The sequence below is a fragment of the Triticum aestivum genome, chromosome 7D, assembly GCF_018294505.1.
Source record: "Triticum aestivum cultivar Chinese Spring chromosome 7D, IWGSC CS RefSeq v2.1, whole genome shotgun sequence".
In the NCBI taxonomy this organism is placed as follows: domain Eukaryota; kingdom Viridiplantae; phylum Streptophyta; class Magnoliopsida; order Poales; family Poaceae; genus Triticum; species Triticum aestivum.
Genome location: NC_057814.1, coordinates 16,758,832 through 16,769,817, shown reverse-complemented (window position 1 = coordinate 16,769,817; position 10,986 = coordinate 16,758,832). Strand labels below are relative to the sequence as shown.

Here is a 10,986-nt window from a genome sequence, read left to right as displayed (position 1 = left end):
GGAGTGGAAACCGATGAGTTTGCGCAAGCAAAGCGGTAGCCCTTTGTGTAGGTTGTCGATGTAGCCGAGAGCGTAGGTGGTGTAGCTGTGGTCAAGGTAGCCGTGCGAAGAATGCCGTGGTCGATGTCGAGTCGGGTAGCCAGTGTCGAGGATGTCGCCATGGAGCCGCGGGCGCAAGGATGCGCCGAGTTAGCATGGGCACAGTGGTGTCGAAGTAGGGGTGCGCCGGGAAGAAAACGGTGTTGATGATGCATCGCGGCGGGTGTGCCAAGCCTAGTGACACATCGTGGATGAAGGCACGCATCGGTGTTGCCAGCACCGGGCATGCATAGACCGACGAAGACAAAGTTGACGAAGCGCCGCTCTAGGCTTGCCAGGCACGGGGACACATCATGGACGAAGGCATGCATCAGTGTTGCCAGCACCGGACATGCGTAGACGAGGGACCAGCAAGAGCTATACGCCATGTCGAGGAGTCAGAGAGGCTAGCAGAGAAGGGGACTCGACGACGTTAGTGGCGCCCGATGTCACCAACGGTGGTCGGAGTAGACGAAGTGGTCGAGGAAGATGACGGCAACGCTGGCGATGGGTTGGTGCTGGACAAAGCCGAAGGGGTGGACCGGTGGCGGCGGTGGCTACAGAGGTAGCGGCGGCGGAGGCCGAAGAAGAGTGGCGACGACAGCTAGGTTAGGAGCGCAACGGCGGTGATCGAAGTAGGCGAGGAACCCAATAGTGTGACGAAGACCGGCGCAGACAGTGGCGTTCCCGCGCTGAGGGAGACGGCGCGACACATACCAAGGGAGGTCGATGCGCGGTGACGGCCAAGGGGACAGCGGGCCGCGGCGCTACGGCCCGAAGGGGCGACGCAGCGGCAGCGGGCGGGTTGAGGCGACGGCGGGAAGACCTCGGGCGGCAGCAAGGACCGTGGGCAGCGGCGCTACATCCCAAAGGGGCGGCGCAACGGTGGAGCGCGGGTCGGTGCAACCGCGGGACGGCCTCGGGGCGGCGGCGGGGACCGCGTATCACAGCAGTACGGCCCGAAGGGGTGACATAGCGGCGACGTGCGAGTCGATGCAATCACGAGGAGAACCACGGTGCGGCGGCGCTGCGGCCCGACGAGGCGACGGAGCGGCAACCCGTTGCTCGATCGGTGGAGGTACACGCTGAAATCGGGGACGATCTTTACGGGACCTGCGGAGGTGCGAGCAACCGATGGGCCAGGTCGGTCGCGGAGCGTATATGGGCTGATCGTAACGGCGAGCGGGTGATCAAGACGATTGCGCGCGATATAAGGGACGCCGCTCGGTGCAGGCGGGGTGGCGCCGGAGTCCGAGATGAAGCCGGCGATGACGAACGGCGTGGGACATCGTGTGGAAGAGCGCGTCAGCACAGACACCCGGGCTGCCGAAGCAGCCGGCGCACGGGAAATGAGGCCCGAGCGACCAACATAGCGGCGACACCCGAGCTGAGGGAGCCGACGATCATATCGCAGTCGGGGACGAGGCCGGCGAGGTAGACCACAAGGCCGCCGTGCAGACGCGTCGGAGGTAGTTGGCGTGGATCGATGGGCGGGCCGACATGCGAACGACGACTATGATGGGCCACCGCATGGCGCGAGGCTGCCAGGTCAGGGCGATGCAGGTGCCCCGGTCGAAGGAGGGCGGTGACGGCCGGCGTAGATCAAGGGCGGGCCGGCACGCGGATGACTGCCGTGAGGGGTCGGTGAAGAAGCCTGCCGGTCGCGCCGGTGTCGGCGTAGAGGCGCACGGGGGTCGACGGCGGCGTCGGGCGACGCGAACCGATCAAGTATAGATCAGAAAACCAAAAAGAAAACGCAGATCAAAACGACCGGCGAGAGAGCGAAAAAAACCCGGAGCAAGGGCTCGGGAAAAAGACTCTCTAGGGCAGCCGGTCAACACGATCGGCGGACAAACCCTAGGTACGGGCGGCGCGGCCCCGGCGGCGGTCATGGAGGCTGACCGCGCAAGGGCGGCGCGCGGGGTGGAAGCGGCGGGCGGCGGCTAGGGTTGGATCGATTAGGCTGATACCATCTTAGAAGGGAGAGAGAGAATTGGTGGAATAGTTTATTGTATTGTTTGAGCTTCGTGGGCATATATATAGGAGTAGAGTGACCAACTTGGAGTATAAGACAAGGTACGACAAATCCTAGTCTATTTTATGTTTACTAAATAAACATTATACTGAACAGTTTTGCTAAGTCTCCGTCGACTGAGACTTCGCTATGTCTCAGTCGATGCTATATCCTTTGATCTTGCATGGGGATTTGTACAATTTTTTCTTTTCAGTTTTTCTTCTTCTTATATACTATGTCACCTGTCTGAGACTTGGTTAAATTTTAGTCGACTGCGACCTAGCCACACCCAAAAAAATTCAGCAGGAAAGTCTTGATAACATTTTTGAGAGGTAAAGGATTATCCCGTGATTTTCTCAAAAAATATATCTTATCCCTAGTAAAATCCATCCCTTAGAAATCACCACCCACAGAGCTCGGGAACGGCGTGTGAGGCAGCCAATAGCTGCATCTATACCCCGGCCGACGTTTATCAGCACCCTAGCAACAAATTTTAGATTTCCCGGATCGGACGCAGCGAAGGCGGAGGCGGCTCACCCTGGCGCCGGGAGATCTGTCGCCTAGAGTTCTCTCCCTGTCGACTTGTACTGGATCACGGTTCGGGGCTTTGCCTGTCGAGGAGGAGGAGCATGCTGAGGTTGGGGAGGTGCCCAGCTTGGCGTCTCACATGGCTGACGCGGTACTCACCGGCGGCGGGGTTGCAGTCGAGGGCGGCCGTTGGTCCACTGTCAAGTCTAGGAGGAAGAAAACTTAAGAGGAGATTGCTCAGGAGTTCTGGATGGACACTGGGTACCCCACGCTGGCATCACGCGTTTGGGAACGGGGCTCGCCGTCGACATCCTCTTCCCTGCAGGTGAGGCCTAGTTCTGTTTCAGCTGATGTGCTTCAGGATGATGTTCGCAGGTCTTCGCCAGATCGTATGGACGCCGGGCCCGTGTGCAGCGATCGTGAAGTACCAGCGGCGTCTCCAAGTGGTTGCTCCTCCCCGAGGGGCGCGACATCGCCGGAGAAAGTGCTGGCAAACTCGACGGCTCCTTCAGTTCGGGCGCAGCCGAAGGGCGTTCGAATCCGGCCATGGCATGGGCCACTGCCGCGTCCTCGGGTGACGCCGCCGGTGGCCCTCGCAGCGTTTCTGCCGGCGTCGACGTCCACTACAACCGCGGTTCAGGCGCCGGACAGGTCGTCTCCTGCAGTTACTGCTCGCGTAACGGCGGCCGTGGAAGTCGCGATCCATCGACACCGCCACTGTCTGATGGGCCAGCCTTGCAAGTGAATCGTGGACGTCCACTGCGTCAAGCCGATCTCAGCCGTAGACCGGGTGTGGTTAGGTGCTGGGCACGACTTGCGAACCCTATTCGCTCCTTCGCATCGCCCTCAATCACCTCGCACCGTTCCTACGCTGACGCGCTGCGCATCTCCTCGCCGGCTCCGATGGCTGGGGCGCCGCAGCACCCTTCGACGTCCGGCCTCGCCTCCAACACCACTAAGGCACCTGCTACAACGAACTTCATCGGCGCCTCGACCCTGGCTGCTCCTTTCGCTGGGTTTGGTCCGGCGGCTGGACCCCCTAGATTTTGGCGCTCCGGCTAGGCAACAACACTACCAAGCTGGCTCCACCTGTGCTGGTGCTGGTCAACAGGCCGCTGGCCCCAGTTCGGGCCCCTCACAAACGAGCGGGCAAGACTTCGCTTTTGGTACTGGCGGACCATTGAAGCATGGAGGAAAGAAGAAGAAGAAGAATGGGCGTCGGCCAGGCGCACATACAACACCAATACCTCAGGCGCCCCCAGTTGCCGCAAACTTGGCCGTCTCCCACGCCATGCCACCATTGGCTGAGTCCGACGGCACGGTTGCCGCTCAACAGGACGAAGCCTCTGCCAACGTGCCTAAAACCAAGAAAGAAAAGATGCACTGTTTCAAATGCCGGTCTAATGATCACTTTTGCTACGTCTGCAACAATTTCAAGCACGCTATGTTTCGTTGTCCCGTTCTGAAGCAGCCACGGCCCTCGGCATCTTTTTGTGGACAAGGATCTAATGCTTCCATGTTCATTCAGATCCCAGAGCACGTGTGCACGTGTGCAAGGACATCGACACTTCTCCATCAGCATCGCCAATTGCCTTAGTCACAGTTTCCGGTGGGGAGCTACCTGCAGTGGTGCTTGAAGCTGAGATTGCTAAGATCGTTCGGACTCAGACTCAGTGGAAGTGGGAGGCTATTCCGCATGGCAAGGATGCCTTTTTGGTGTCATTCCCCTCCTTTGACGATCTTCGCCGAATGGCTGACGTAAAGGTTCGAGTCAAGTCGCATGGTGTTGAAATTGCTTTTAAAGAATGGAAAGTTGAAGATGTCCCATCTTATGTTTCTCTGGAGACTGTTTGGGTGCACGTTTACGGCGTTCCTCATTCACTACGACATTTCCTCGGGCTTTGGGCTGTTGGATCGGTCATTGGAGCAACTCAAGATGTTGATCTTTATGCCCCACGTCGTCATGGTATTATACGCATTCAGGTTGCTGTGCGCTCTTTGGATATATTCACCTATAATAATGACATGGAGGAGATTCCACAACTGCAGAGGCATTTGTCAAGCTTGATTGGTATAATTTTTGTTACCAGGTTGAAAAGGATGACTATATTCCAGATGCAGATTTCATACCTCTAATCTGGAAGCAAGATGATGATGGCCCAGATAGAGGTCATGGCCGTGATGATGAAATTAACGATGGTGATGTTAGCAAAAAAGCAAAGAAAGGAAACTCTGCGAGTGTGAATCCTCCTCCGAACTCGAGCTCGAGCACTCCAGTCCCTATGCTGACTGCATCTCTCGCCGCGCCGTTGTCTGAACTGCAGCACACTACAGGGCCTTCGAACATGCTTGGCGAGATTGCTGCAGGTTACACTTCGCCGTCGTCGTTGCCGGCGCCGCCTCCGGTATCCGTCAACCTTGGTACACCGCTGCACCAACCTCTTCTGCAGAATGAGCTGCCTTTGCTCACGACGCCGCGAGTGGCGGCCGTGGAATCTCCACGCATGGAAGTGCATGCTTGCATGGGTGCAACTGTAGCTGCATGTGTACGTACTGATACTTGCATGGATGCTTCAGCCAACAAGAACTCGCCCGTGGGGTTGCATGGCTCTGTGCAACCGACGCTACAGGAGGCCGCTGTCGCTGAGCTAGGCTCGTCAACAACTACCGGCGATGGACGCCCAGTACAGCCCATGACTGCTCAGGCAAAGGTTCTGCAATCACCTGCGTCGTCACCCTCGCTACAGAGCGCGCCGAGCTGTCATCTGGCTGCTGCGGTGACACTTGGTCCAGCCACAGGGCGCAGCATGGAGCTATCCTCGTCACCCGTTGCTGACGTTCTAATGGAGCCAGGAGCTGCTGCACCGTTGGGATCGCCTCCGTCTTCTCCAATGCCGCAGCCGGCGCTCCATTCTACTCCAACCAAGCTGACGGATACTCCGTTAAGGCGCAGTGGTCGTCACTTCACCTCTGCTGACGGGTCCTCGGCCACTGATGAGTGCTCCCTCTCCAAGGCGATGCAGCGTCAGGCGGAGCGTAACCCCGACCCTCCTACAGGTACACCTTGCAATAAATCATTTCTTTCTTTTTCTGATTCTCGTATTTCCTCTAGTTTAAATAACGCTCGAATTAAAATTGGAAAAAATAATAATGATGTGTGCATTTCGGTGGGGGTGCTTAAACACATGGAGATAGACCGATTAAAGGTTTCTCCAAAGTGTTCGAGCCCCTTACCATACCCCGAAACCGAGGAGGAGGAACCGGCGGCTGCTTATGACGGTCCGCTTCTTTCCCACTTGGTTGGTGCGGTAACTGAGGTCGGATTAGATGACGCACGACTTGGGTCCATGTTTTGTGACTTCACCGCGTCCTCGCGTAAATCAAAATCCCACTCCTCAAAAAAGAAACAAAAACCGCCCAAGAAGGCGAAGGTATCCACCCTGACCCGAGTTTCCACATGAGAGGCATGTTTTGGAATAGCAGAGGTCTTTCAGACTTGACTAAACATAAACACGTCGATGACTGTGTGCGTGACCATGGGTTAGATTTTGTGGCCATTTCCGAGGCTGGTAAATGTGACTTTCATGCACATGTCTTTGATCACCTATCAGGTGGTTTGGAATATACATGGCATTGCTTACTACCACGTGGAAGGTCCGGAGGAATCTTACTTGGGATACAGACCACAACCATGGACTTGTTAGCTTTTTCGGTTGGTGAATTTCACATCAAATTCCACCTACGAAATAGAGCTGACAATTATACATTGAGTCTGGTTGCAGTCTATGGGGCTGCCCAAGATGAGAATAAATCCGCTTTCCTTCGGGAATTGGTGAACTTGGCTAAGAATAACCCCCATCCAATGCTTATTGAAGGCGACTTCAATATCCTTAGATACCAGGAAGAGAAAAATAATGATCGTTTTGACACACACTGGCCTTTCTTATTCAACGTTGTAATTGACAGTTTGAATCTTCGAGAAGCTAGTATGTCGGGGCGACAGTTCACTTGGGCCAACAACCGTCCGGTGCCAACATACGAGAAGCTCGATCGGGTACTCATGGATACCAAATGGGAATTAAAATTCCCTATGGTAACAGTGCGTGCCCTAGAGTGTATTGAGTTACTTTCGGACCATGCACCCATCATTCTTGATTCTTACTCTACTAGCTCTCCCACTGTTCGCCGTCCATTCAAATTTGAATTGGGATGGTTACATCGGGATGGTTTTGCGGATATAGTTAAGAATTTATGGGAGAGGCCTGCTGTTGGTCGCACACCGATTCAAAGATGGAACTTCAAAATTCGAGCCATGAGGCGGTTCCTAACTGGATGGGCCAAACACACAAGTGGTATATATAAAAAAGAAAAGCAACGCCTTTCCACTATTATAGATGACCTCGACAAATAGCAGAGACTCGCATTTTGTCTCAACAGGAGATTGATATGAAAAATCAATCCAATGAGCAGATTGCACGTCTATTGCGAGAAGAGGAAATCAAGTGGTATCGAAGATCAGGTGCCCAATTCATTTTGGAGGGAGACAACAATACATGATATTTCCAAATGGTCGCCAATGGGCGGCATAGGAAGAAGTGTATTTTTAGCCTCCAACAGGATGAGGGACGGATCGAGGGTCAGGGAGAGCTCAAGCGTTATATAACCAAATACTACAAGTGGTCTATTTGGGGCTCCAGAGGAAGGGAACTTCACTCTAGATGAGACCCGAACAGATGACATTCCACAAGTCATAGAAGAAGAGAATGATATTCTGACGGCACCTTTCTCTGAAGAGGAGGTGCGAGCTGCGGTGTTCCAAATGGAACATAACAAAGCTCCAGGCCCTGATGGTTTCCCCGCCGAGTTCTATCAGACTTCTGGGATGTCATCAAGACTGACCTAATGGAGTTGTTCAATTTTTTTCATGCCGGCCAACTAGACCTATCTAGGCTTAATTTTGGCGAGATTGTTTTGTTGCCAAAGACTAAGGAGGCTGAACAGATTCAACAGTTCAGACCGATCTGCCTCCTTAATGTCAGCTTCAAAATCTTCACCAAAGTTGCGACTAATAGGCTCAACGCGGTTGCCGATCATGTTGTTCAGCCATCCCAAATGGCTTTCATGCAAGGACGAAATATACTCGATGGAGTAGTAATCCTTCATGAGACCGTCCATGAGATGCACCGGAAGAACATGAGTGGAGTAGTATTTAAAATTGACTTTGAAAAGGCATACGACAAAGTCAAATGGTCATTTCTCCAACATACCCTAAGAATGAAAGGTTTCTCAGATAAATGGCGTGACTGGGTCCAAAATTTCGTTACTGGAGGTAGTGTGGCTATAAAAGTCAATGATGATGTAGGTCATTACTTCCAGACGAAAAAGGGATTACGACAGGGTGACCCAGTGTCTCCAATGTTATTTAACATTATCGCTGACATGTTGGCTACTTTGATCAAATGCGCCAAACAAGACGGTCAAATTGCAGGAGTAGTGCCACATCTTGTGGATGGCGGACTCTCTATCTTGCAATATGCCGATGATACAATTCTTTTTATGGAACATGACCTAGATAAGGCTAAAAATATGAAACTATTGCTTTCAGCTTTTGAGCAAATGTCAGGTCTGAAAATTAACTTCCATAAAAGTGAATTGTTCTGTTTCGGAGAAGCCAAGGAGGCGGCTACGCAATATGCTGACTTGTTCGGTTGTGCACAAGGCCAATTCCCGATTAAATATTTGGGAATTCCGATTCATTATCGGCGTCTCACTAATGCGGAGTGGAAACATGTGGAAGAGCGATTGGAGAAACGGTTGAGCAGTTGGAAAGGCAAGTTACTCTCCGTTGGAGGGCGACTAGTTTTGATCAATTCTGTTCTCACAAACATGGTTCTCTACATGCTGTCATTTTTCCAAATTCCCAAAGGGGTTCTGCAAAGACTAGATTACTTCAGATCCAGATTCTTTTGGCAAGGAGATAGTGAAAATAAAAAGTGTAGGCTAACCAAATGGAGTGTGGTTTGTCGACCAAAAGACCAGGGAGGTTTAGGTGTTCAGGACCTCCAGGTTAAGAATGATGCCTTGCTCAGTAAATGGTTGTTCAAGCTACTTACCGAGGATGGTGTTTGGCAAGCCCTGTTGCGCAATAAGTATCTAGGCCAAAAAGCATTGTCCCAGGCGTATTGGAAACCTGGTGACTCACATTTTTGGTCTGGTCTGATGGCGGTAAAGAAACATCTATTCCGCTTTGGATCAGTCGCGATAAAGGACGGCTCTGAGATACGTTTTTGGGAGGACAGGTGGCTAGGAAACACCACTCTTCAGGAACAGTATCCGGCCTTGTACCGAATTGTACGCGATAAGAATGATACTCGTGCGCACGTGCTCAGCTCCTCCCCGCCGAATGTATCATTTAGGAGGGATTTGATTGGCCTCCGCCTTGCGTCATGGCAACATCTTCTATCCCTTGGATTCGGTTAACTTGACACAAGGGAGGGATGTGTTTCGCTGGAATCTCACTACATCTGGGTCCTACACAGTTGACTCTATGTGCCGTGCACTCTCGCACTTAGAGGCTCCATTGAATAATAATAAACTAATATGGAAATCAAAGATGCCACTAAAAATAAGATTTTCATGTGGTATCTTCGGAGAGGAGTTGCGCTAACAAAAGACAACCTCGATCGACGCAACTGGCAAGGAAGTAAGAAGTGTAGCTTTTGTACTCATGACGAGACAATTAAACACCTCTTCTTTTAGTGCAAGTTCGCGCGTTCTATATGGTCAGTCATCCAAATAGCGTCCAATTTGTATCCACCAACAAGTGTTGCCAATATATATGGTCACTGGCTTGATGGAATACCAAATACTTTTAGTATGCTAATACGGGTGGGAGTGTCTGCCTTATTATGGTCGCTTTGGCTATGTAGAAACGATTTTGTTTTTAATGGCAAAACCTCTTCTTCTATGCAGATTATTTACCGTTGTACGCACTAGCTTCGTATGTGGTCTACGCTACAGCGAACGGAGTATCAATCGTTGTTCAAGGCAGTGTGTATGCGGTTGGAGCGGGTGGCCAGGGAGGTTTTTACCCAACATGGGTGGCAACATAATCCCGGATCGGTCCATCTCCTCCGTCGACATGGGCATAGTTTTGGACTCATATGGCTTTACTGTTGCCAACTTGTCTTTTTTTATACATACTTTGCTAGACTCTTCGTTAAGGCTGTGTGCATCTTAGCTATACAGAGGCCGGATGTCGCTCATTATGCTTTGTATCCACTTGATGCTACATTATGAGTTAATAAAAGCGCCCTTTATCGAAAAAAAGAGCTCGGGAATAATCTTGTTGTTGAACATATACTGGTAATTGAGATGCAAGATGGAGGAAGATTCATATACTGGTAATTTTTTCGCAAAAAGAAAAACATATACTGGTAATTAATATGCGAGGTCATAAAAGAGCTAACACAAACAAGATGCAAGATGGACGAAACTTCAGTTTATTCACGAAACAACATGTCAACAACTCAGATCGAAGAGAGTGCACGCATGCGCACCATCCACGACGAGGAGACACTAAGGACCTAGTAGCAACAGTTCAACTCTTGGCGTGAAAACAACAACTCACAAGGCGGAGGAATTATTGGATTGACACGATCCTCCGCCGGTAATGGAACGACACGATCTTTAATTAGTTACCGGTGACCGCGACGTTCCACTTTGGATAAAGCACCGTAGTGATGTACTGCTCCAGCTCGTCCACCCTAGGCAGCAGCGCCTTGACCGGCTCGACGACCCTGAACCGCTCCGCCCATGCTGCTAGTTTCGGCGTCCTCGCCGGGTCGATAAGCCGCCCCAAGCCGGCCAGGCGGCCTACTGCCTCAAACCAAGGAAGATAGCACCCGAGCGCGATGTCAAGGAACCCGATGGAGCAACCACCGAAGAACGGCGCCTCCACCTCCCCTTTGGAGCACTCTGCCAGGGCAGCTTCCAAGTGTCGGAGCCCGGACAGGGTCTCCTCCACCTTACTGGCTCTCTCCTCCTGCTTCGCTGTCTTGAGGATGCCGGTGCACGAAGGGAACAACTGCGGCAACAAAGCGAATTGAGAGGTGCAACTCCACGCGCAACGGGAGGTAATCTGTCAAATGAACTAACCTTGTCATTCACATAGGCGGCCCAAACGTGAGCGGCTGCGCGGCTGTAGGGGTCTGCGGGGAGGATGGACGTGTCGTTGCCGGCAAGGCCAGGGGCATCGTCGAGGTACTCCACATAAAACTACGTCCCGTTTGGGCGTCATCGCATCACTGGACAGAGAACGAAAACGAGAAAAGTGTGGACCTCGCCGATCCTGTCACAACAGTTTT

The 10,986-nt window shown here is 52.3% G+C and overlaps 1 protein-coding gene and 1 pseudogene across 1 annotated transcript in view; one reads left to right on the top strand and one right to left on the bottom strand.

Annotated features, from left to right (window-relative positions):
- The first annotated feature begins 3,523 nt into the window (after positions 1 to 3,523).
- LOC123170630 (uncharacterized) lies at positions 3,524 to 9,100 on the top strand (annotated as a pseudogene).
- Positions 9,101 to 10,106: 1,006 nt separating this feature from the next.
- The window catches only part of LOC123170629 (probable glutathione S-transferase GSTU6), a 19,747-nt gene continuing 18,867 nt past the window's right edge, over positions 10,107 to 10,986 (bottom strand). Inside the window, exons 3-4 of the mRNA XM_044588460.1 lie at positions 10,778 to 10,897; positions 10,107 to 10,706 (exon numbers count right to left, since the gene is read on the bottom strand). Coding sequence (XP_044444395.1) covers positions 10,314 to 10,706; positions 10,778 to 10,897 — 513 coding nt within the window. The 3' untranslated portion in view covers positions 10,107 to 10,313. The remainder of the gene's footprint in view (positions 10,707 to 10,777; positions 10,898 to 10,986) is intronic.